This window comes from Fistularia commersonii, chromosome 20 (assembly GCF_037954325.1).
Source record: "Fistularia commersonii isolate RoL2024-O1a breed Wild chromosome 20, RoL_Fcom_v1.0, whole genome shotgun sequence".
Taxonomy (NCBI): Eukaryota; Metazoa; Chordata; class Actinopteri; order Syngnathiformes; family Fistulariidae; genus Fistularia; species Fistularia commersonii.
Genome location: NC_141303.1, coordinates 8,625,969 through 8,653,376, shown reverse-complemented (window position 1 = coordinate 8,653,376; position 27,408 = coordinate 8,625,969). Strand labels below are relative to the sequence as shown.

The window sequence follows — 27,408 nt, the reverse complement described above, 5'->3', positions numbered from 1 at the left end:
AGCAGTAAATGATTTTAAAATTCCATACATCTAAACCATTTATTTGAAAAATGTCGGCATACAGTAGTTTATGGTAGTTTTTGGTCACCTTGCCTAATGTAACCAATGACATCAACACAAAAATGGCCATGCACTTAAGTTAACACCGTGTTATTGATTTGAATTTGGTTGCATTATGTTTGATATCTGATTACATTAAATCAAAAAAAGCTGAGAAAAACAATACATGTGATTTTAAATAATGTGGGTTGAAAAATACTTTTAGACACATCAAACTGTATCTGAAGGATGAAGCATGGAGTATGCAATGACATTTTAAATGCTACGAAACAACAGTGAGGGTCAAAATCTGCTTGTTCACCACACAATGACACCACCAACTTTAAAAACAATTTTTTTTTTTTTTAAATACAGAAGTGTTAACTATCAGTGCCAAAAAGGATGAATGATTTTTTAGTTATATTTTTTGTTTGAGAATGACCAGGATGATTATGTAAATGATTATTATGTACTATCAATATTTGTTCCATTGTCTGAATGTCCCCAAAAATGCAATTTTTCTCAGTATTCATTGAGATTGATCCCTAACAGCAAAGACAAATTAAAATGCGTGCCAACCTCAACTTTTAAATATTCAAATAAATATTAAATATTCCTCAGTCAGATATTCACAGCCACTACCCATTTTTGAAATAATTCACACTGAAAAATAATGTGGTTAAGTTGAGTTGGCCTGTAAAAGACTTAAGCAGATGCTGACTCATGGATAATTTCCAAATGGTTCTGAATGATTTTGTTGACTCTTTGACAATGTATTTTCTTTTAAATTCATTAAAGATAATGGTTACGAAATAAACTGATACAGTTATTCCCATACAGAGGCATTACCACACAGTCTATATCTTACATCTATAAAGTTATCAGTTATTTAACAATGTTAAGCTTTAAATTCCTCCATCTACAGTATTGATGCTTTATCCCTGTCTTGGATGATAAGACTTATTTCCACTTTGTACAGGAAAGAATTCTTCACTGTAAGATAATCTTAAATTGTAGATATAAATCTCTCAATTGCAAACAGACAAGAGACAGGCTGCTTGGTCTTCCATGGGTGCACTTGTTCAGAACAGAGTACTTCACTTGTTTGACTGCAGTCAGTATCTATCAGGGGAGCTGGCGTCTTGCCTGGGAGTGAAGTCAAGAGCATTACTGCACTTTTCTTAAGCCCACCCTGAGCCCAGGCAAGCAAATGATATGGTTGTACTAAGAGCCTAAATGAACCAGGGATGCTTAGAATGAGCTTGACAAATATTAATATATGTGTGTATCTGTGTGTGGAAAAAAGACTTTAACTAAAAAAGAGCTTGAAAAAGCATTTTTCTCTGATGAAGGGTTGATCACTTGCATATGGCATGCTTAATTTATGGTTTACTTCTAGAGGGTTTTAGTCACATAGCTGAAACTGAATGCATGGAAGTACATTAATAATAATTAGTAATAATGCAATTATGGTCTAAAACTATGAATATGCAATATAATTGAAACCATCATGAATTAGCAATGTATATCTGAATGAATGTATCATTTGTAAAAGGGTTAAGAAACTCCAATTTCCAGATCACAAAAGCTTTTACCAGCTTAAATCGCTGAGATCTAGACTGTAAGACATAACTGTAAATAACAGACAAAAACAAGAATGTCTATGTCAGTCATTGACCTTGTATTTCATCCTTTGAAGATGTTTCAACTCTCTTCTGAGAGGCTTCTTCAGTTCGAATGGACTATGGGGAGTTTTTCGCATAAAAGTGCAAGAGCAGCCACTTTCCCAACAGTACATTCCTACTGAAGAAACCTCTCAGATGAGGGGTCAAATGTCTTCAAGGTAAGAAATTCAAGTGCAATTGCCACAAAAAGATTTCAAAGAACAAATCAAGAATGGCAAAAAAAAACCATATTGATTCAAAACCAAATTGGAAGAAAAAACATATAATGGTATTTTTAAAAGCCTGCTAATCCTTTGCTTTTGAATGGAAATTTATCTGATTTTGTATATTATCAAATCTCTAAAATAAATCCTTATATTTGAGAAAATGACCAGATACTATACGATGAAAACACTTTCCCTTCCATTAAATCCTTGTACATTGATCGTAAGCTATGTAACTGCTGGTCCAGATGTCAGTGTTACTTCAAATGCAGATGAAAAAAAACATATATGATAAAGATGAAAATCACTTTTCTCATCTTATCCCAGTAATAGTATGACTTTTATTGATGGGACTGTGCAGTAATAGAAACCATTTATGTGACAGAATTTTCTTTTTGTGAAGATAACATTGCTGCACAAGGCTACTGTGTATTTGAACTACTCCAGGTATTTTGCAGGTCTGTGCTTTTTTCCTGATGGATTTCTGGGGGGGGAGAAGAAAAGTTGTCTCAGAGAAATTACTCTGTAGAACAGCATTCGTGAAATATGTCTCCAATTACTATAAGCCATGTCATCTTGAAGCTGTGGGAGATTTTTAACAGCCCAGTAAGTTTCTGAGACTATTCTCTATCCTGGAAACTCCTACTGAGAGACAACCCTATAACTAAGTTATAATTTGTCAGACTGGTGAGAAATCATTTTTCTTACCAATTTTTAATTTATTTTATCTAAGAAATGCAAATTGGTGTAATTGCTTTTTTCCTCACATTTTGACCTGAAACTGGGGTGTTTCAATGTTAAAGGATCATCTATACCTTAGCTTTGTGCATAAATAAAGGTGCTGGTATTTATTAAATACTGTAACCTGCTCTGCTGTCTTGTACAAAATATTTTTTTTACCTAGATTTTCTGCCCCATTGGTAGGGACAATCTATACAATGTAATCTTCACAGTGAAAATATGATCTTGAATTTCAGTGCTTTTCTTTCCATCGAGCCAGGTGCAATAAATAAATAAATTATCAACAGACAGGATAGCTCGGTGCCTCCATTTAGAGATGAAGGGATAGGTGAAGTGCAGAAGAAAAATAATGAGTCTTTAATGCTTTGAAGAGTGCCTGCAAAAGGTGGATTGGAAATAGAACAAATATAACAGATATAAGATGTTAATTAATTGTTACTCTCCTGTGAAAACTGATTACATATTCACTGTTTTACTCAAACCAGCCATGCTCTTCCACTGTTTCTGGAAAAAAAAAAAAAAAAAAGACCAGAACCTCTCTCTTATTTCAAATGCAACTTTTTTGTGAATATTTTTTAGACTGTTTATAAATAACCGAGAATCTGCTTGCATTCCTTTGTGGTTGAATCATTCACCAACCCAGACCCTCATTGACATCATCATATTTTCTGCAGGAACGTGCTAAAAAGTAATGACAATGCCTCAGAAGATTATGTTTCCTTTCCACATCTCTAACTTTTCTGAATTAGAGGCTGGTAAGAAAAACACAGTATTCTGAAAAATCAACACACACTCAAACATAAAAGTCAGAGTAGAAATTCATAACCAAAAAATATTCCAGTAATGTCTCATTATGTATGCATTAAAATTGCCTGGCGGGGCTTGCTATTATGCTTGGGATGGGATGGAATGTTATCTGTAAGCTGAATAAATAAAGAAGTGTTATCGAGCACTCTGAGAGGTGGCCTGTTATTGAAGTGTCATAGAAATGAAGAACCATCTGGAGAGGGGAAGCATTGTTATTTTGTATTTTTAGGAATTTGTAGCATTGTTTCAGCTTGTGTTGACAAGGATTGCCTTTTTTGATTATGTAAACCTTGCAGTAGATTTTTTTTTTTTTTAATTTATTTCAGTAAAATAGAGAGGGATGATACACAAGAGCAGCACTGGAATATGCCTTTACTGGAGCATAAAAGTGAAAGAAAACAGTTTATGTTTCTCATTATACTCAAATTGCCCTTCTTTTATAAGAAACAGTACCCTTATTCATGGTAAGTTATTATGTCAATAGAGCCAAGTGAAGCTCTGAAAATGTAGAGTCCAATCATTACAAAAAAGATAAAGAAATGCTTTCTTCAGACTTTTTCCAAAAATTATCAGGGAACTACTTATAATAACTAACCTGTGTTGACTAAAAGGGAATGTTGAAGACAAAAATAACAGAAGGATTAATTACATCACTGAAGACAGCCTGCAGACATCAAGTGGATTACAATGGCGTGAGCTAAAATTAATAAGACACTGGGTAGAAGTCAGTTATTTAAGCACAATACTTTGATGGAAAGGAGTACATTTTCTTACCGTATGTTATTTCACTCTGCCACCTGTCACATTGATTATACAGTATTATTTGCTCTCACGTAACTTCAAGAATCATATAAGGTTCTCGTGCGAATCTCTAGAAGGTTACCGCATAGCAATAAATTCTATTACAAACTGTAACCCTTAACTCCAGTGGAACTCAAGTCTCAAACCTCTGGGAAAGGGAGAGATGAACGCAGCTGCCCAAATTTCTGGAAGAAGTCTGCCTTAGCTTTTACTAAAGCATCCTCATCTATGTATACAGCTGGCCTCTTAGCCACTAAAAAGTATTGCACCTTCCTCAGGCTCCAGCCAAGGATGTACATAAGCAGGCCACACACGACGGCTGTCGATCTGCCCACACCCGCATTACAGTGCACATATACTGTGTGACCGTTCTCCAGCAGGCCATGGAGCAGGAATACAGCCTGAGGAAGCATCCTGGTCCGACCTGTAAAATAGAAAAATAAAATGATGTTTATTTAAAATTCTGAGACTGACAGGATGAATTTGTTTGTTTTTATTTGTTATCTTGAAACATTTTAACGATGAAACTGCTATATTTCTTCATTGTTTGTTTGTCCTTGAATGTGGACACAAATATTTTTTGATTATGATGATTGATTCTTAACACTAAATCATTTCTTACAACAGCAGTGTTTGTGAAGAGGACACTGTGCTTCTTCATGCAAATGTAATTCTTTACACTGGCCATTCTAGTGAGTGCTTCTGGCTGCATGATGGCATTAATTAAGTTACATTATACTACAATTGCAACGCTATGGTGTAGCTGGTATGTTTTTCAGTCTCAGATGAGAAGGAATAGTCCATTGTCCACACGTTGAAGCCTTTTCATTTGATTTACCAAACATTACCAATTTACTGTAACAAACCATGTGTGTTTGATTTATGCGTGCATTTTACTCATTATTTAGAGAGCACCAGTGATATAAAGACATGAGCAAATCAAGAACAAAGAAATGTGAAAGGAAAGTAAGGTAAAGTTACTGAACAATGGCCTACAACAATTTAATTGTTACTAGTAATTGGTGACAGATTTTGGTCTATACTTGTATGAGCTTTCTAAGCATATATTGTGAAAGAAGAGGCTTTGTTGTTTTTTACTAATGTGAAGTGATAAAATATAGGCACTCTGTGAAGCTGGTCCTTGCATGCATCCAAGATCAAGGAAGAAACCTGTAGTAATTAGGTCTCAAAGTTAGGGAAAAAAAACACATGAAGAGACAAGGCCAAAGTGATGTCAAAGAATAATGACTTGGTGATGGAAGTGACATTCCCTTAGGCTGATGATTGATATATATATATATATATATATATCTACACACACACACACACAAACACACATTAATTTTGAATAGACGCATGTGGTCTTACTGTTAATATGGCATTATTTTATCAAGTAACAGTTATAGAAGCAGCCAAAACAAGTCATGACACAGAAGGGTTGTCAGGTCAAGGATGTGCCTTCAGCTTGTAACAGTGTAATGGGTTAAGTACAGGGATTTTGCGGTAATTGAAGTTACACCGTTAGACTACAAGGTCTAGTACTATATCAAACACATTCTGAAAGGTCCCCACCAATGTTAAAACCAACACCCTTGAATCTTAACCCGCCAGGAGGACACTCTGACTTTCATAAATTATTGATATCATAAAATAACCTTGAAATAATACTCCTAAGGAAGCAGAGAATGGTATCACATGTACCAAGCCCTGTTTGGTCACTTGGATAATATCTTCACTCTTTTCCTTTTCTGAAAATGAATGCGTTTTTTGCAGGATTTTTTATCTTTGTGAGTAGATAGAGCTATTCCAAAGACAATTTAAATTGTCTAACAATTTTCTTTTTCTGGCTAACAGAAATCACAGTGTGTGGTCATTGAGCCCCATTTTTTCCAGATCTTCTTGAATCTTAACACTTTTAATATAATTTTTATCACTTGATGGGACATTTTAACTTTAATTCATTATGGAAAAACCCTTACCATCAGTGCTCATGTCAGGTGTAGGTATCCACACATACACCAAGCCATTGTCTCTGTACAACTGCATCATGGTTTCTGCAGTCATAGCTTCTCCAAGGTTCTGCCGACAGCCGTGGGAGTTATTCACCACATCCCCTTCTGTCTGGAAGTTCATCACAGCAGTGATGCCCAAATCGTGCTTCATCTTTATCGTCACATGCTCCATTTGCCGGGGGCAACTACCAAGCCAGATCCGTGGTAGTATCCTAGAGGCAACAAACAAGAAAACCCTGATCACTTGTGTATAACATTATTACTAAACAAGGTCATGCACATGGAAGAAAGGGTTAATATTACTACATTATATAGAACAGATTTAAAATTTAAGAGTGGAGATGATAATGCCAGAAATTATAATTTGAATATATTCCCCAACATTGGGGAATACAGAAGTTCTGACAGTGATGCTGTACTGTATATCTGCAAATATATAGGGTGAGGTTAATTTGTATTTGGTGTTTCTACAAAAAGTCCGCTGTTTTTTTCTGTGACCACTGTTGAAAACACAGCAGTCCTAGTACAGTATATTATGAATGAAATTGTGGAACTATTTGAACTCTGATATAAAAAGCCTTATCGAATCTGTTGTAAAATTTCTTTATATCAGGTATGTGTCATAAGAGCAACTGACAGAGGGCAAAACCACTCATACAACATACACTGTATAAGTATATATGAAAAAAAATGCATGAGTATAATTTTTAGACAGAGACCAAGATTGTATTATATATTTTTCCCCATTAAATTGGTTAAGTCTTTTTTTTTGACCCCATGAATATTTTCTACTGAGCACAATGGGGTGCTCGTAATCAACATAAAGTAACTCAAAAGGAAAAGCATGAAACTGTGATGATACTTCCATGAAGCTTCCAATAAAACCCCTGGCAAAACAGGCATCTCAAGGAGTAAATTATTTCTTGTTGATTACAACAGCAAAAAATTTAAACAAAAATGACAGAACAATGCTTAAGTTGTCTATGTCCTGGATATAAGCTTGAGGGATCTGCTAGAAAGTGAGTTAAAGTCTCTTTGAACCACATTAAGAGTTATTGCAGAGTTGAATGTGTATCATACTTTGGGCTTGAGGATGAAGGGTCTTGGAGACTAATTTAAAATGCTATTACAGAAAGATACAAGGGCGCAGTGCTTTTGACTCAGCACAGGTCCTTGACACAAACCTTGTAAGATCCTTGGACATGAATTAAAACCTGATGGCATCAGACAAGGCAGCCATTCTGGGACAACCCCTGTGTTAAATGCCTCAGTAGTTCTCTATGTATCTTTTATAATGCCTTTACGCTCTGACCCCCACAGGTTGGTCCAAAATGGACTCTCTGCTGACTGTTAGGCTGAAGTACTATGTGTGAAATCGTTGATATAGTCATCCTGATGAAATTTTCCAAGAGGCAAACAGAATCATAGGTGCCATAACCCTAATTTAAGCATGTCATGGTAATTTCAGTTCATGCTTTATTACACATTTGATTTGAAATAGATTGTTTTTTTGTGTTGCATAAAAAACAATTTTGAGCTCATTGATGGTTATAGCTGAATTGGTACTGAAGTACAAGATATGACCAAAAGTATTCACTCACCCATCCAAATAATCGGAATCAGGTGTTCCAATCACGTCCATGGCCACAGGTATAAAATCAATCACCTAGGCATGCAGACTGTTTTTATAAACATTTGTGAAATTCACTGAGCTATCTGGAGCTCAGTGAATTCCAACATGGAACTCTGATAGGACGCCACCTGTGAAACAAATTCAATCGTGAAATTTCCTTGCTCCTAAATATCCCACAGTCAACTCTCACCTAAGAACATGGAAGTGTTGTAATGTGTTGAATGTAAACTGACAGAGCAGGTTTAGCAGATGCTGAGGTGCATCGTTCGAAGAGGTCGACAACTTTCTGCAAAGTCCATCATTACAGATTCCCAAACTTAATGTGGCCTTCAGAGTAGCTCAAGAACAGTATGCAGAGAACTTCATAGAATGGGTTTCCATGGCCGAGCAGCTGTATCCCAGCTACACATTACTAAGTGCAATGCAACGCCTCAGATGCAGTAGTGTAAAGCATGTCGCCACTGGACTCTAGAGCAGTGCGCATGCGTTCTCTGGAATGATGAATCACTTCTTCATCTGGCAATCTGATGGATGAGTCTGGGTTTGGCGGATGCCAGGAAAATGATACTTGTCTGACTGTATTGTGCTTAGTGTGAAGTTTGGCCGGAGGTGTAGGGTTGTTTTTCAGGAGCTGGGCTTGGCCCCTTAGGTCCAGTGAAAGGAACTCTGAAAGCTTCAGCATAGACCAAGACATTTTGGACAATTCCATGCTCCCAAAACAGCTCCAAACTGCTCCCAACAGTTTGGAGCTGGCCCCTTCCTTTTCCAACATGATTGTGCACCAGTGCACAAAGCAAGGTCCATAAAGACATGGATGAAAGAGTCTGGTGTGGATGAACTTGACTGGCCTTCACAGAGTCCTGAGCTCAACCCGATAGAACCCCTTTGGGATGAATTAGAGCGGAGACTGAGAGCCAGGCCTTCTCATCCAACATCACTACGTGACCTCACAAATGCGCTCCTGGAAGAATGGTCAAAAATTTACATAAACACACTCCTGAGCCTTGCGGAGAGACTTCCCAGAAGGGTTGAAGCTGTTCTAGCTGCAAAGGGTGGGCCGATGTCATATTGAACCCTACGGATTAAGAAGGAGCTGTCACTTAAGTTCATATGTGAGTCAAGGCAGGTAAGCGAATTCTTTTGGCCTTATGGTATATTCCTTGAGGACTGAACATTTAGGGTAAGTCGAATTTTTTGTGCAATATATTTTTGTGTTTTTATTTAGGACATTTTTGAAGCTCACAACTATAGTAGACATTCTTTGGGAAGACATGCATTGATCATATGAGGAGGGATTTTATTGAAAAATCTACAACAGGAATATGGTCACCCTCTGTGACAGCTGAAACTATTGTTTCTGCAAGTGCATCTGAATCACAAAATTATTACATACGAAGACACCAGCCATATATTGTGAATGCATTTTTAAGTTGGCTATATATTGTCAACTTGTGCAAATAAATTCTCCCTGTCATCCCAGTTTGATTAATTGTTTACTTGGGATATTTTTTGTTCAAACAGAAATGCCTAGGTCATATGGAAATTCATAATTTACTGTGTCACTTCTTGTAAGTATTATCATCACAAAATGTAGTTCGAAGACCAGAAAGCCTCAGCAAGGACTGCTCATGATTAATATTCTGAGATGAGAGTCTTCCTGCTGACCAGTTGAAACCGCATTGACTGACTTATGCCCAGTGAAGTCAGAACACATGTCCTCTTTAAACTTGAATTTTGTTGTTCAGGCAAATAAATGGGAGGTAATCACTGAAATTTGATACATACACACACATATATATTTAAAAAAAAAACCTTCTGACTGATGTCTACTTTTTAACAAGGAAACACGGATAAGTCTGAGGAGGTCATTGTACAGCTGCTCATGGCCAGACTGGCCCATTACATTATTTCAGAGTGAAGACATTATTTATGAGGTCAATGAAAGAGGAAGATCAAAATCAAAGCAGACGTGACTGAACATCCTCAAATTTGCTGTAAAATGGCAGTAAAGTATAATTTTCCTGACTTCTTTCAGAACACAAAATTTCCCCAAATATTTTATTTTGATATTTTGATTTTAGGACTGTCAAAGACTGCAATATTGCAGTCTTTGAGATTTAAGGCTGTTAAGAGAATATTTAAGAATCGATCAGACAATAATTAGCCAAGATAAGCTTATTAGTTTCCCTGTGTTATCAAATTTGAGCCACTAATTGATTTTCACATCACAATAGGCAGCAACAGCAAACATGTCTAACATGATTTATAATGCATAAAATGGGCAGGGAGGTGAACTTATTCAGCAGAAGTAATTTCACTATTTAAATTGTGACTAATTTTTAAATTGGACTTTATGACATCAAAATTAAGAAATCACATATCAAATAATTGAAATTGTATCAGGAAACAGAAAAGCTAATTATTCTAAATTGGGGTAACTGTTTCTCGAACGCTTTAAAGGAAGAGATTGCTGGATCTTTTACATTTGGAAATTATTATTAACAACTAGCAGTGGAGTTTGATATATTGTCATGATAATTTAGAACTAACTGGGCTATTATGAGCATATGTATTAATCAGCAGAAACATTCTACAAAAGTGGAAAAAAATGTGGTTATATGAGATAACAGGATGTCATGACAGCGGTAATGATCTTCTCATCTTCCTCTGAGAGAACTCCGTAATCTCTTTGTTGTTTACCGTTAGCTTGGCTCTGATGGTTCTTTTCTGATACTAATTTGAACAAAATCAAACAAATCTTGTATTTCAAACAGAAATAAGATTCAACAGCAGAAAACCGACATGGAACATTGTCCACCTTCAAAAGTCTAACATGATGAATATATTTTGGCTGAAAATTGAAGTCTGGATGTGCAAAGCTCCACACAAACAAGGCTTTAATGAAAATACCTGGAAAAATGTATTGCCCCCTGACCCGCAACACTGAAGTAAAAGTTGGTGGTGTGTTTCATCTCATCAGTGTGTCCTGTTTCTTCTATCCAGTGACCGATCGGGTGGCAGTAAACACCATCCACGATGTTTCTTTCATCATAAGTACACCATCTGTCATGGTGTGGCCCATTGCCTGAAGATAAATAAGATAATATATTTCACAGTGTATTCTCTGAAGTCAAAAATTACAATTTTGATTATCCAATTCTCACCCTCATTATATTTTTCAAGCACTCCTACTATGTTTAATAGTTCAAGGTCTCTTAATTGTATTTAAATAAGAATATATTTCCAGTTTAGATAAAATGTTTCATTTGGGTGGAAGAAACTATAGAATAAAATATGGGTAGGATGAATTTCACCTAAACTAGCTACAATAAATACATCATGTTTCTTACACGTCAGTAAAAAGAATTATTTAATTGATAAATATTTTCAATCAGCTCTGGAATGAGTGGGGGTTCCTGTGAATAGCTTTGTTCTGATTTTGTTACTCTTATTTTTAAGCGAATTTAAACTTTCCGTTGTGCAATGATGACTTTCGCTGCTGTGATCGACACTTCCTCCACCACCACTGGAGCTCATTTGTCTTTACATACTCATCAAATGAGTTACTCAAAGGGAGAGACACGGCTATATTACATCACCGCCATCGCGCGGTGGTAAGTATGTATTACACTTCACTTGTACTTCGCTGAAGCAAACATGGAGTTGTTTTCGTCAGTATTACATTCGAATACGCGACAAGAATGAAAAAAAAATCACTGTATACCTTCCCATATGAATGTATCCCCGACTCTTTTGATGAACTTGAACCACTGCGTGTCTTTAAACGGCTCGGCTAAGGGCACGTCACAGATCCACAGACACGGCTCAAGGGGGGACAGGACGCTCTGCGAGGCGGTCATCGGAACGGATCTGTTCGGATCCCATTGGCCCATTTCCGGCCGAGATCCCAAAACGAAAACCTCGACATCCGGAGAGTCTGGGGTGAGAATGACACCGAATCTGAACAACATCTTTTAGACGTGATCCGGGACGAATATAAATCTTTCTTTTAAGAAGACTAAATAGTTGTCCAGGTCGATATTATCTGCAGCAGAGTCATATGGGTGCGCCCTCTACTGGTAGGTTTGTACAAAGCACATTTAAAATAGATTGCGCATGGAGTTAAAGTTCAAACCACATGGCGGCTAAATTTACAATACGTAGTCTGTTATAACTTGTTACAAAACTACCCTTCTTCTGATTTTTATTTTGTATTGTTCTGTTGTCAGGAAAATATGCTCTTGCGTAGCTGCACAGAAGCACTATGTATTTTTGGTCCTCCAATGAGAAACATCTTTGAAGGTGTAATGCAGTGAAGAACAAGAAACAGACTCGACATAGATCAGAGTTGATGGAGAGGCAGTGACATCAGCAGAATGTGAATGAGGTCAGTTATAGAAGCACAAGGGAGGAGACTGTCCTTACAAGGCTGAGGACCGGGTGCAGCAGACTCAATAAAACAGTTCTCATAATCGTCAAACACCCAACAGAGTTATGAAAGCACTGTCACACAGAGGAATCAGTGGAGCATGGACTTCTTTGCCGCCATAAATTAATTGGAGAATGAGGAAAAATTAAAGAGGAAAATCACAAAGGTAAAAAGTTAGGAGCCGAAGAACTAGTTCTCAAAAAGTACATTTAACATTTGAAATAGAAGTATACTACAATATTAAAAAAAAAAAAAAAAAAAAAGCCAGGCCAAGTAATTTAGTGTTCAGTAAAACGTTGGATGTTTTGACTTTATGTTACAGAATCTGTAACATGTAGAAAGGCACGGATGCACAGATGGAGAAATGAAGCCAATTACCAGGCCAGACATTTGGCTATGAATAAAATGTTTAATCATGAACCATAAGAAACAAATTACAAATAATCTCTCTAAAACAGATGACACAAATGCTGGCTTCGTGTCTTTAGTGATTTAAATCGACCATTTTGAGGTTTTAGCATATATGATGATAACCTATAATCGTCATTGTTATGGTAATTATGATGCTTATTATGTAGATTATGATCATTGTGATTGTTATTTGTTTATTTTATTTATCTATTTTTACATGTATTAATTTGTAAATGAGTTGAATGTTTTTCTAAAGAAAAACTAAATGCAATTTAGAACAAGATCTTTTTGTCAGTAGCTAATATTGCTCCTGGCCACAGAGGAAGTCAAAACAGAAACAACAGATGAAAAATAAAAAAAAAACAAAATAAACAGATTTAACAGAAAGAAAAAAAACATTGCTTTTATTTTGTGCAGCTGCCATTTGAGAGCGCAGTCCAAGGATGGTCGTACTGATTAGCTGTACTACCTAATAGGCTTTTAACAGAATTTTCAGTTTTTAATTTCTTGGCAACAGTCCTACTTTGTTTTTGGCTCAAGTTAGAGTATCAGCAGAGAACCAGTCCTGAGGCCACCAAACTGGATCCCCTGAACATCATGACAGCACCTCAAATTTCTGTCCATTACATTGAGAGGAGGAGAAATGGAGTTGCAGTTATCTTGAAGGAGGAGTTTGTTAGGAATTTTCAGAAGGTGAAAAGAGAGTCAGACTTACGAGTCTGAAACTGGAAATTGAAGGCATGATGCTCACTGTTGTTAGTGGCTCTGCCCCACAGGTGGGATGTGAGTTAGAGGAGGAAAGTTTCTGGAGTGAGTTAGATGAAGTCATGCAGAAAATCCTGAGAGGTAAGTAATTGGTGCAGACTTCAGTAAAAATGATGGTACAGGCAATGGAGGTGATGGAGTGATGGGCAGGCTTGGTATCCAGGATAGAAACAAAAAGGGACAGATGGTGGTAGACTTTGCAAAAAGGATGGAAATGGCTGTAGTGAATACTTTTTTTCCAGAAAAGGCAGGAACATAGGGTAGGAGGTAGGAGCATGCAGGTAGACTACATCTTTTGTAGACAATATAATCTGAAGGAGACCAGTGACCACAAAGTAGTGGTTGGAGAGTGTAGCCAGAAAGCTTAGAATGGTGGTTTGTTGGATGAATCTGTTGACAAGGAAGATGAAGAAAAAAAAAGGGAGAGGCGAGGTCGAAGTAGTGCAAGCTAAACAGGCGGGAGTTTTGTATGGTTTTCCGGGAGGAGTTGAGAAAGGCTGTGGATGGTCTTATGAGGTGTAATACTCAGTTACGGCGTAGGTGTAATGCTTATTACACCTACATACCAAATACTGATAATACTTATTAGTATTATCCTGTGGAGTGTCACAGCCACAGCTGACCGGTTACACTTATTGCTTTCTCGGTAGGTTCTCCATCCTTGTTATCTCCACTGTTTATCCATCAGAAATCATCATATGAACACACAATTTTACTTGAATTATAAATTAATAAGGCTGACTTATTTCTGCACATAAGCTTCCTTCCTTTCTTCATTCATTCTTTTGAACAACTCAACTTGTATAGGACCCCCAGTGGCCCTCAGGTGGGATACACATTGGCCAATATGACAGCACTCTACTTCTTCTTCTCCTTTCGGCTTTTCCCCTCAGGGGTCGCCACAGTGAATCAACCTTCTCCATCTAACCCTATTCTCTGTATCCTCCTCTCGCACACCAACTACCTTCATATCCTCTCTGACTATGTCCATAAATCCTCTCTTTGGTCTTCTTCGAGACCTTCTGCCTGGCAGCTCCAATTCCAGCATCTGTCTACTGATATATCCCCTATCCGTCCTCTTTACATTACCTATACATGATAGTAAATGTATTGGTAGAACCGTGGGGTGCCAGACAGGATGGCTCGAGGAAAACCAAAGATAAGATTTGTGGATGTAGTGAAAGAAGACATGAAGTTAGTTGGTGTGAGAGAAAAGGTAGAGAATAGAAAGATGGAGGAGAATTCACTATGGCAACCCCTGAAGGGAAAAGCCAAAAGGAAAAGAAGAACAAGAAGAGGACGGTTATGAACAAACTGGTGTAAAATGACAACCCTGGCTCAGTCCAACCCTCATTGGAAATGAATATAACTTACTGTATAATTCATCCAGTAGTTTAGAAAGAAAACAGCAGTTATAGACATGGATACATTTTACAAGTGACTCTTGAAAAAATTCAAATGAAAATTGATCATAACATCTTACTGATTATCTGTCATCTGAAACTGCTGTAATGTGGTGCATGTTACAATGATATACAATGAGAAAACTGTAAATATGAAAGGACAAAAAAAGGACACATTACACAGTCAACCCCATCCATTGCCTTTATTTGTGTAATTATGTCACATAATCATGCAACCTAAATGTATGCAATATTAAAACAACAAAATGGTAAAAATTGTGTTTTGGGCACACATATGACCGAAATGCAAATACATCTTCCTCCCCTTTATATGTCATCTGGGTATTTCTGCATCTCCCTCATGCAGACACTGAGGCTCAATTTGACATTGAGACTCTAAGGATCAACCATAGGTAAATCAATACTTACTGATATTTAACAATTACATTTACATAATCACAAATACTCCAGATGATCCTATTATTGTGATGGTATTATGTGGTTTGAAAATACATTATTGAGACCTATGATTGAATGAACATTTTATGTTAAATATGTGTATATAGAGACATGTAATGATCTTATACTTTTCTTGATTCAAAATCTTTTTTGATGCAGTGTCGTTATTAAATAGCTATGAAATTAAGTATTTCACAATTGATTAATCCCGCAAACGTCCACAGCTGATTATTGTCATACACTGTGAGTAATAACAAAACTTAGCCTGAAATCCCAATGTGCACTTCCCAGTTACTTTATCCCAGCTGATAAAGGCTTACAATAAAATGTCACTTTTCACATCCCTGTTGTCACACCAAATCATACACAACTAGCGTAAAGATATCAGCAACTTAACTGCGTTTGTTAATTATTAATTTTGGGATGAGCCACACCTTGAAAGACCGTTCAGATAAAAGCTGCTAAATAGTTACACTGTTCTCTAATCCAGGAGGGTCCAGATATGTGTAGGGCCATTTAATCTGTGAATTTCTTACAGCGATCGCTTTACTGAGGTTGGCCAAATCTACCTGAAATTCTTTGATTATCTGGTTTGGGACAGGCTCATCAAATCGTCCCTCTGGGTATGCACCCAGTTGCACCTACCAAAATAAAAACAAGCGCATAGTTAATCAAGTCAACAGAATACTTTTCAAATATATGCTAATTTTTAAAAGACAAAACCACACTTACAGACTCTGAATATTTGTTTGAAAGTAGCCATACCAATGCTACAAATTTAGTTGTCTCATCCTTGTTCGGAAGTGCCTCCAGAATTGTCTCCATGTTTGTCTTCCCCTTGGTGGATGGCGGTTCATTGTGCAACAGAAGTGATACATTTGGTGCGAAGGCGTAGAAATCGTACTAGATTTTAAAAGAGATGTTACAGTCACTCTATATTGTCTCAGTCATTGAGAACTTTAATCATATGTGACACACAATAGAAGAAAATAAGGAGTTCTATTTTTAAAATATTGCCTCACCTGTCCATTGTTGACTGCAGAGTGTTGAACTGATACAGTGAAGATCACCATTGTGATAAACTTGATCACTTCCTGCACAGTATGGAAGCACTCTGGAATTCCTGTTATAAACACCCTTGTCATTTAATTGATCTATCCAATACCTGAAAGCACCTTAAGTCTCTTTAATATCTGTATTTAACAATCAAATTAGGGTCAAATACCCGACGACTTGTTTCCCAAGAAGCCATGGGTGAATATCTCACTGATCCATTCCTGGAGCTCAGAGTCTTTGCCAACTTCAGAGTCGGATGGATAATAGTACTCTATTATTCCAGTCACAAAACTTGAAAAATAGAAAATTAAAAAATAACCCAATAATGATTCATGAAATTAATTGACAATGTTTTTGACAATGTATCTCCTTAAGCTACATAAAAGCAAAAAAATAAAGTATATACCGGTTTATGATATTCCACAGCTTCAAGCCATCATCTCTGTAGTAGAAGTTGGGAATAGACTCCAATCCTCGAGCTGTTATGTTGTCTGGAAGACAGAGGGAGCTGTAGGTAATTTCAGCATGAGACTTCCGCATCAGCTCTATGATGCCGTCAGGTCCAAGAGAACTCTAAAAAGTCACAACACAAATATTTTGTAATTATATTAAAAAAAAAGATTAATCAAAGGTGCGTTTTGATTATCTGAACAGTCAGAGTGCAACTATGCAGGTTGAATGGCCTTACCTTACTCAAAATCCCATCATGTCCTAAAAGAATGTTACGAGCCCCAATATTAATATAGAGAGTGTACAGGAAATGTGGGGTCAGCAGCTTTATGGAGAGAGGGAAAAAATTAAACTCTTTGCAAGGTTAATTTATAAATGTTCATGTTCATGTACATGTTCAAATTTTCATTTAACATTGCTGAACAAACAGTCTTATTTTGTGGCTGCTTTGTAATGCTACCTTGTGGATGGGATGAATCTCAGGAAAAGAGCGAACAGTGGCAATATTGAACACCTCAGCAAGAAAGTGAGTATTGAGGAGGTGATGGACTACTTGATGATCTACAGAATCTGCATTCTTGATGAACATTCTTGCAAGAAGCCAGTCAGTTTCTGAGTCACTTGGTAGAAAGATAGGATTCTGGTCGGAAGGTTGTTGTTGCAGCTGCAAATGCATAAGATAACAATTTTGTGATAGTTTATTAAAATTTAAGGTCTGTATTGAAATGTTTTACATGAACAAAATGGTGATTTGAGCCAAACTTAAAAACTTGCTTTGGTTAGGTAAATACCTGAATTGCAATTGGCATCAATTTATTCTCAGGATCCAAATAGAGCAAACAAAGTCCAGGAGTAATGTGTAAGCGCTTGCCATTGTTCATTCTTGGGGATATTCCATCCATTTTCTTCAGGTCAAAGAGGAATATATTCCCTTTCTGTTTAAGAGAGAGAAGAAATTGTTTATGATGTGCTTACAGACATGCACTGTTGTTACTGTCTGACTTTTTTGCTGTTCACTGTTCTTCGCCACCATGTCTAGTTTTAAAAATTTTAGAGCTCTTCTTTCCACACACAGTCATTTAAACAACAACCAAGCTTTTCCATGAGACAACAGAAAGAGATAAAAATAACACTTCTTACTTTGTATTTATTTATTTTACACTTGATTCCCAAATGACACACATAATGATGAACAACCCTTAACAACCCTTATGCAACTTGATGCAAAATAACTCACTTACTGACTTCACAAAGCTTCTTAACTTAGAACAATGCCAGACCCAGACTCAGCACTCATATACTGGAAACTCCCTATGGTCTATTCGAACTGGGGCCTCTAATGGGAGGTAAGGCATTTTCAAGAAGAACAACTAAGTCCTGTTGCCTCAACAAGATTTGACAACAATTAACCATGACCTGGTTGGCAGAAGATATTCACAGATGTGTGGATAGAAGTTTTAAATTTCATGCCAAATGTTAAGTTGTATTTTGGGTGATTTGAGAATTTTGAAACATAGAAGATTTTAGTTTTAGGCTCAAGTTGTTGAAGCTGACATATTCCTGCTTGTTTGTAGCACTAAGAGATGAACTGTGAAGGAAAAAAAACACATGTGATTAGATGTATAGGGTGCCAACTAAAGCCCTGTTAAACATAAATCCTTTTTTTTGGTCCATGTAATAATTTAGTACAAGTATAAAACCACAATAAAATAGGATTGTTTATTTCCTTTGGTTATCGGCCACCAAACTGTAGAACTAAAAATGCTAACAATCATACAAGAGAACAACATCTAGTCAGACCTTAAAGATAATGTAATAAGAATAGACACGAGCAGACAGCATGGTTCTTCAGTTCTATTAATGACAATGCACTGTATCATGCCAAAATTTCAAGTGTTAGTCATTTTGCAAACACTTCTTTTAAGACAACCACTTTAACCACAGCTTGTATTGTTCAAGCAGTCTGCTACTTTCTTTGAGCTGCTTTGTATGGGAAATACAATATAAGTGGAGTTGAGGCCAGTCATTTTCCTTTTTTTTTTCAATTTCAAGTTCAAAAATATACAGCCATATTTTTCATACAGGAAGACCAGATATCCACATCAGTCTTTCTAATCAACGTGTGGACCACAATCTCTGGACAATAAGCGGCTACTTTTTTCACAGGCTTTGAACACTGCGGCTTAAACAACTTATTTCTGTGTAGATATTGCTCTCTCTCTATATATATATACTCACACGTGAAATTATTTGTTTATTTTTAGACGGTGCGGCATATATTCAGGTGCACTCAATAGTTCCGAAATTACGGTAATGTGATTTCACTGGGATACAATTACAAATTGTCATCAAAAATGATAGCTTCTTTTACATACCTTCATTTCCCGCTCAAGTGAGCTTCCATTTTCCAGGAATGGCTTCACCATTTTCTCAGTGACTGGAAAATTTGGAGGAAGCACTGAGAGCCTCTTGAGCAAATTGGGGTTGAACCCGTTCAGAAACTGGTAACCATAAAAGTCATCCCTTTTCCAGTTGTCTTTTACAATCTCTGGAAGAATGACAATTACATCTAAAATATGTTTCTTCAGTTTTGATTACACTGAAGATAAGCATTGCCAGCATACATATTGTATAAATCAAGATGAACTTACTACTTGATTTACTGTCGTATTATTTTACTAACTTTTATTAAGACTGTAAAACCACTCATCACTAAATTTTGAAGAGCAACTGGTGCTGTAAATACAGAAGCATTGTGAAATGCTTGCATAGTCATTACTTGTCAGGTAGTACTAACATTGTTGGGCACTCCAAACCAACCAGACAAAAAAAAACACCAATCAATTACCTGTCATTGTTGTCTTATGAAACCAGAAGATCTTTTTCGTGGCCTCAATGCTTTCCCATTTTTCAGTAGATCCAATCAGCCCTTTAATCAAGAGTTCCAGGCCACTGAAGAAACATACAGTAAAAGATGACAGCATTTGACCGCTTGCCATTAACTCATTAGTTTAAAAGCTAATAGAATGCAATGATGCTGTCAAAAATATGATTCCGCTGGAAATTATGCTAGAGTGTCACCTCATCATTTTCATATGACTTATTTCAGATGTTCTGGTTTCAGAGTACTTGAATTCTGCTGGGAGTTCGGATCTCCTGAGACTGATCAAATGAGGAACGCCATCATACTGATTCTTCCATCTAAAGGAGAGAAAAGACAATAGCTTTCCTAAATTTATCAAGAAATATTTGAAAATCAGCTCTTGAAGCTATACTTGTAGCTCTAACAACATCACAAATGTCTGAAAACTTACTTGTACATGTTCTTTTTAGACATCAGATGTTTTTTCCGGTGACCAATCAACAGTGGATGGTTTTCCTCATAGACTTTCATGGCTGAGATTGAATGTCCAGATATTTCACTGAATTTCATTTGACTTCCACAAGAATTGTAACAAAGTTTAGCTCTCTAGATCATAGTTTGTTGGTATGGGATTTTAAAATGTACCTCTTCCTCCCCTCAGCTCCACATCTTCTCCTCTTTTCACCCATCTGTAGCAGGGGAAAAGAATGGCTTCTCCCTCTGGTGTAGTCACAACTACTTTTGAACAGAACCACTCATCTTCTATCAAAGGTACAGCGGCGGTCTTCTCCACCTTGAGCAGTAGAAGTTTCCCCAGAGTTGTATCTGTTTTTAAGGTGTAGGAGCTTGTCTAAAAGTTAGAGTTAATGAATCAAATTAACTATGAAGTGCTGATAGGGTCATTTAGCAAACACTTTCAAGCATACACTTCAATCACAGACTGAAAAGTACAGACCAAAAACAATATAGTGCAGTTTCAAAAGGTTACTCTGCATCCTTTACGGATAATAAAATACATTAAAAGCAGTGCAGAAAGGTAGTATTAATATGGGCAAGATATATTTATTTCAAAATATTGAGTTGGATACTCACTTTCTGTTTCTCCTTTAGTCTCCACTAGTATCAGGCTAGTGACTGTGCTAATGAACGAATGAATTTGAAAAAATGTATTTTCAAAATTGTATTTTCTAGTCTACAAAAAATTACATAATTTTGTCTGTGTGTAAATGTGTGTGTCTGTGTGTGTGGCTGAGTGGGTTCTGTGAGTGTTATTTGGGGTAAACTGAGGCCTTCATATACTTACAAGACTACCTAAAAGAATAGATAAATAAATCAGACATTTTTCCTGATTATGACTTGAAATAGATGGTTTTAATATTACTACTTGCCATTAAGTGTCTTTGAAAGATGAACTTAAAACAAAGTGTAAATAGATTTATGTATTTCAATTTGAGCCCTATGGATTGAACTTAACCCCTAAAAGACACTCTATAAAACGCTGAGTATTAGAAATACTGGCTTACCACATCTTCAAAAGTGCAGCAGACTCCTGTTGTTTTGATATCTTCACAATTATTAGGTATTAGTTTTTTAGGCTGTTCTATGCCAGTAGATGTTTTCCAGCATCAGATTTCTTATATTAATGAACCACAATGATTCATAGGTACTTATTTACTTCAAAATTATATTCAACATGTATTTGATATAAAGCAACATAAGCACAAACAAAGGCAGAGCAGAGGACAAAGTAGTGGAAGCTGAAAAGGGAGGAGTCTTACTATCTGTATTTTAAAATATCACTTACCTGTCCAGTTGTAAAATCCATGCCATAGTTGTCTAATTCAGTTCGCTCACTTTGCCCATTGGTCCCAAATAAGGTGATGTATACATGGTCCAATGTTCCTGCATATTTCCGGTCACCTGTTGTTACTTCAGCTGTATACTTAGCCATGGTTTTCTCTTAGGAAATCTCTATTTAAAAAAAGGAACTGCAGAAAAACAATACCCCTTTAGAATTTTTGCATATGCTATCAGAATAATTTTTATTCTAAATAATAAAGATAGCCTTCCAAAAGCTCAAGAGCATTTTCCATGCTCAATTTAAACCTTTTTACTTTTTACACTCACAGTGTCCAGTGAATTTCCGTAAGACAAGAGAATAATGCGGGCCTTTTAACTCAAGCTGTTATGCTTCCTGGCTACAGATGACAAAACAATTAAATTTCTTATCTTCCTTAACTTAGAAGTAGTTGTGCTCTTGATGTAACCCATCCAATTATAATAGGTGATGACACACTAGACAGTGCTGTTTAACCAGTTTTAATTGTCTTATTGAAGGGGAGCCCTGACATGCCCCAACTTTTACAACCAACCTGCTAAAAGAGGCTCAAGTGCAACTACAGAAGCCAAAACTGAAAAGTTGATATATAGACGAAAGATTAAATTGAAGAATCTTTTTATTGCCTTCCCCCATCCACTATGCCCTTGACCCCATATCCAGGTGGTGTGTGTACCATAGGTAAACTTCTCTCTTTGGTATTTGCTATGTCTTTGTTTTTACAATTTCTGTTTCTCATTTCGTATCCTGTGTTAATTTAGTTAGGTGTTTCTTGAAAAACATCAACTACACATGTAACAACAAGAAAAATTTGAAAATTTTGAAATTTTAGTCTACTACAGGGGTGGCACCGTTCACAGTGAGTGAATGGTTGTTTTGCGTTTGACTGGCAACCAGTCCAGGGTGTACCCTGCCTCTTGCTTGATGCCAGCTGGGATAGGCTCACGCTTCCCCCATAACCGTGAGTGCAGACGATGGATGATTGGAAAGTCCATTACATTCATTTTGTAGCGATTATTTCAGAACAAGGTTGGGCTTTACAGACCAAAAATCATTTTGTAAGCTTAATGGCAATATGCAATATACAGAATATCCATATTATATTTTGGATGAATAGGAAACATGTTTAGATGGAACCAAAGCCACATATGAACTGAAATATCTCAAACACTTTTTTTCTAGCACAGTAATGTAACAGCGTTATTAACGGAATCCTCAATAATGGGAAAACATTTTTTTTTTTTGCCATACCTGGTGTTGCGTTGCTCAGATCTCAAAGAAAACACTTGTCAATTGATTCAGAACCAGACCTCGGTTCAGTTGCATGGTGGTTCTTAACCAGCCATCTGACAGGACGCACTCCCCAGAAGCCTGTCGGTGAAGCACCCTGAACCTTTAACACACTCAGCTTAAGTAGATTTCTTTTATATTTCTTGATTGGATACTGATCAGCTGATGTTGCTTCTTTGACCAATCTAGCTTCCCTTGTGGGCCCCCCAGGGTACATTGTATTCCTGCATGTACTTGCTCTGATAAGTCAGTATGACACTTAAATGGGTGTGTTTGCATCTCTTTGCCTGTTTATAAGAATCTGTTTTGTCCTTCTGTTAAACTGTCAGCTCATGCCTGCGTGCGTAGATGTTTTTTCCATCTAATAATACTTTATTGGGCCCCAGTGGAGAAGTGTGGGTGTCACAGCAACACAGGGCAAGAGGACATGTATTAAAAGACATTAAGGTTAATTAATAGTCAGCATATAAGACATTAAAAAAGGACAGAGGCAACAACACAATAGGAATAGAAATAGATACAATTCTACATGAGAACAGGAGTAAACATACATTGCAGGTAGTGGCCAATAGTACAGATACGGCACTGTCAGATAAGAGTTGTGTGTTTTCTATATTGTTATTGTACAGTCCTATAGCAGTGGGCTTTAAGGAGCCCCTAAAGCATTCAGTTCTGCATCGGGGTGGGATTATCCTCTGGCTGAGTGGGCTGCCCATCAGCCATAATTTAGTCTGTTTAGTTTCCAAGCAATCTCATATTCCCCATAATGACCCATGCTAAGAACGGCTTGGATCTCCTGTTTCTTCTTCGCCTGGCCGATTCTCCTCCATATCTCCTCAGGAATATGGCCAGCAGGGAGTCCGGTCCCTGGTTTTAAGTGCAGTAGCTCCACATGAGTGTAATTTGTCATTTTTCATCCAATTTTACTCAAAAAAATGAAAACTTGTTGTTATAATTTGACACTACTTCTGGTTATTTGGCTTATTTCATAACAATCCCTCCTTCGACACCCTTTTAAGGTGTCAATTATTTATTAATTTTGCTCCAACCAAATATCCAATTCTAGCTCTTCTACCAGGCCTCCCATCATATCCAATAATGGCATTTAATAAGGAGGAGATGTGGTGGCAATCATTCCTTTGATAGGGCTGCAGTTATCTATTTGTTTGCTAATGTCCTGCAGATGGAATACAACAGTATCCACAACAAGCCACAACTGAGCTAATGCACACTGTGTCAGCTAGTGACAAATTTTGCTCTTTGAATTGATTTGTACTGTATATTCAAATATTTTTATTACTTGGTATGGCCCCTTCCACCTTGGTTCGTTCAACTTGTGGTTGTGGAGTTTTACCAAGACCCAATATCCTGTATTATCTTGGGAGTCTTTAATTCTGCTGATTGGTCTTCGCTATCTCCCTCTTCCCTGCTGACCTGTTTAAACATGACACAGACTTTTTTTCAGTTGCTCAAATATTCATCATACTTCGGCTCGAGAATATCAAAAGGTTAGTGGGTGAATCCTAAGTGTCTGGGTGGCCCAGGAATTTGCCAACCAGTCAACAGTTCATACGGGGCTAGATGTCTTTTTCAATGAGCAAAGGTCCCCCTTGACATGTGAGCCAGTGATAGCTCCTCTACCCGATCCAACTTTGAACTTGTAGATATTTTCCAGTTTTTCCGTTTTAATGTTTGATTTGCTTGTTCTACTAGTCCTTTTGACTATAATAAACCCAACTGAATTTATGCATCAGATCTATCGATATTTCTACCTCCTGCAGAGCCCTATCATTGAAGTGAGCCCCATTGTCAGACCTTATGGCTCTCAGAGTCATATTCAGTTCTGACAAAAACAGCGTACTTTCCAACGGTGAATTAATGATGTACATACTCAACCCCCAAAAAGAATTATGTTTAGAAGAAAAACGCCCACTGTGTCTGTACTATTATAATTGATCAGAGAATGATAAAAATGAGGAGTGTTGTAATATTTTCTCTAACTCTGTAACTTTACTGTTCTGTGTGAAACTATGCTTATTATCTGTCTGTGCTGTAGAAAATATCCTATTCTTAGTGGAAAAATACAGCCTCAGTGGAGAAGTACTGTGTGAGAAAAATTTGCATGGGTGTGGGGAAACGGCAAGTCAGATCAGGAGCAGGTATACAGAATGAAGTGTCTGCGGCTTGATCAACTATCTGCCTTATAAACAAGTCCATATATGGAGTGTTCTTTCTGTCTTCTGTGTAACTTGGGAAGATCGCACAGGCGCATCTCTTAACTGATGGAATGTTGTCCATCAAGACAGTACCTCCTTTCTATGCATAAAAAATCCAGCCCCGCTGTGTGTTTTTGGTATCCGCCTGCAGACTACTCTGTGCTCTGCATGACAGGTACCTCTATGAGCTCAAAGAGATATAAGATTTAAGTCTGTTCTTGGATTCCAGTTTATTTGACTAATTGTGCCTTGCAGGGCTAGCAATAGAATAGTTCCCATGACATAACGTTTGATACATGTGTATATAGAGACATGTTCTTTTCTTTAAATCAATCTGTTTTGATGCAGAGTAGTTGACAAGTAGCTATTACATGAATGAATTCATCATTAATTAATACAGCCATCACATTGTAAGGTAATAAAATTTGGGTAGAAATCCCAGTGTACACTTCCAAGTACTTCATCCAAACTAATAAACACTCACCACGGACTGTCGTGATCCTGGTGTCACAGTGAACCATACACAACCAGTGTAAACATATCTGCAACTAAATTGCGATTGTTGAATATGAATTTTGGGTGAACCACACCTTGAAGGACCATTAAGGTTAAAGTTATTCTCTAATCCAACAGGGTTCAGATGTGTGTTTGGCCATGTAATCTGTGAATTTGTTACAATGCTCGCTTCACTGAGGTTGGACAAATTGACCTGAAATTCTTTAATTATCTGCTTTTGGGCAGGCTCATCAAATTGTACTTCTGGGTATGTACCCAATTGCAACCACCAAAATAAATAACAACAAGCTTAAATTTAATCAAATGAACTGAATATATTTTAAATATATACTTATTTTCAAAAGACACAGCCAAACATACAGAATCTGAATACTTGTTTGAAAGGACCCGGAACACTGCTACACATTTTTGAAGAGTCTCCAGAATTGTCTTCATATTTGTCCTCTCCTTGGTGGATGGGGGTTCATTGTGCAACAGAAGTGATGCATTTGGTACAAAGGACTGGAAATCAAACTATATTAGAAAAGAGTTACAATCACTACAATCATTGCCTCAGTCACTGAGAACTTCAATCACACTTAACACGTAATAGACAATTAAAGAATTCTCTTTAAAATATTGGCTCACCTGCCCATTGTTTACTGCATGGTGTTAAACTGACATAGTGAAGATCACCATTGTGATAAACTTGATCACTTCCTGCACAGTATGAAAGCACTCTGGAATTCCTGTTAGCAACACCCTTGTTGTTTAATTGACCTATTTAATATCTGAAAACACCTTAAATCTCCTTGATATCTCTATTTAACCATCAGATTGGGTTAAATACCTGATGACTTGTTACCCAAAAAGCCTAAAAAGGGTAAATATCTCTCTAGTCTTTGCAAACTTCACAGTCGTAAGGATAATAGTACTCAAGGTACAGCCAATATTAATAAAAAGAGTGTACAGGTAATGTGGGGTCAACAGCTGTACGCAGAGAGTGAAGAATTGTAAACGATTAACAAGGATCAGGTATACATGTCATCTTGTATGTTATTGCATACTTCCTCGATCATCTTTCTAAAAAAGCCAAGTAACAGCTTTTCTCCAGATTTTCATTTTATAATGCAGTATGAACAATGTTATTTCATAGCGGTTATATAATGATACCTTGTGGGATGAATCTTTAATGAAGAGCGAACAGTGGCAATTTTGAACACCTTAGCAAGGCGGTGGGGTGTTGAGGAGATGAAGAACCAGTTGGGGATCTATAGAATCTGCATTCTTGATAAACATTCTGGCAAAAAGCCAGTCAGTTTCTTACTCACCCAGTAGAAAGATAGGATTATAGTTGGAGGGTTTTTGCTACAGCTGGTAACATATTTTCAAGTTCACAGAAATAATTGCATTGTACAGGAATGGATAGTTTATTTAAACTTAACGTCTTTATTTAATTTTTTATACGAACAAAATGGTAATTTTAGCCAAACTTCAAATTTCCTTTGGTGTTAGGTAAATACCTGAATTCCAATCTGCATCAAATTATTCTCAGGATCCAAATAGAATAAACAGAGTCCAGGAGTAATATGAAAGCATTCACCATTGTTCATTCTCAGGGATATTCCATCTATATTCTTCTGGTCATAGAGGAATATTTTCTCTTTCTGTTTGAGATAGAGAAGAAATGGTTCAAGCTGTGTTTAAGACAAGGATTCACTGTTGTGACTGTCTACCTTTTTGTTGTTCTCTACAGCATTGAAGGTAATGTTTACAACCATACCACTTTGAACACGCCTGATCTTGTCTTATC

At 36.9% G+C, this 27,408-nt stretch overlaps 3 protein-coding genes across 6 annotated transcripts in view; 1 reads left to right on the top strand and 2 right to left on the bottom strand.

Moving 5' to 3' along the window:
• The window catches only part of LOC147222814 (radial spoke head protein 3 homolog), a 65,079-nt gene that overhangs the window by 18,445 nt on the left and 19,226 nt on the right, over positions 1-27,408 (top strand). For 3 of the 4 annotated variants that reach the window (XM_086166879.1, XM_086166881.1, XM_086166880.1), the window contains exon 1: positions 11,742-11,863. The exons of the other annotated variant lie outside the window; for it this stretch is intronic. The gene's annotated coding sequence lies outside the window, so the exon portion shown is untranslated. Of the gene's footprint in view, positions 1-11,741; positions 11,864-27,408 lie in introns of those variants that run through there. 4 annotated transcript variants of the gene reach the window in all.
• Positions 26-11,978, bottom strand: epm2a (EPM2A glucan phosphatase, laforin). Its single transcript, XM_086166883.1, has 4 exons — positions 11,646-11,978; positions 10,832-11,006; positions 6,256-6,500; positions 26-4,700 (listed from the first exon to the last, which is right to left on the bottom strand). The coding sequence occupies exons 1-4, from the start codon at positions 11,890-11,892 to the stop codon at positions 4,417-4,419; spliced, it is 951 nt and encodes a 316-aa protein (XP_086023009.1). The 5' UTR covers positions 11,893-11,978; the 3' UTR covers positions 26-4,416.
• LOC147222816 (hydroperoxide isomerase ALOXE3-like) lies at positions 15,119-23,118 on the bottom strand. Its single transcript, XM_086166873.1, has 15 exons — positions 22,846-23,118; positions 21,562-21,745; positions 20,403-20,607; positions 20,209-20,290; positions 19,976-20,095; positions 19,743-19,846; positions 19,270-19,442; positions 17,686-17,829; positions 17,355-17,558; positions 17,133-17,219; positions 16,851-17,017; positions 16,614-16,735; positions 16,411-16,511; positions 16,121-16,291; positions 15,119-16,029 (listed from the first exon to the last, which is right to left on the bottom strand). Exons 2-15 carry the CDS (start codon positions 21,706-21,708, stop codon positions 15,850-15,852), a joined length of 2,007 nt encoding a protein of 668 aa, XP_086022999.1. The 5' UTR covers positions 21,709-21,745; positions 22,846-23,118; the 3' UTR covers positions 15,119-15,849.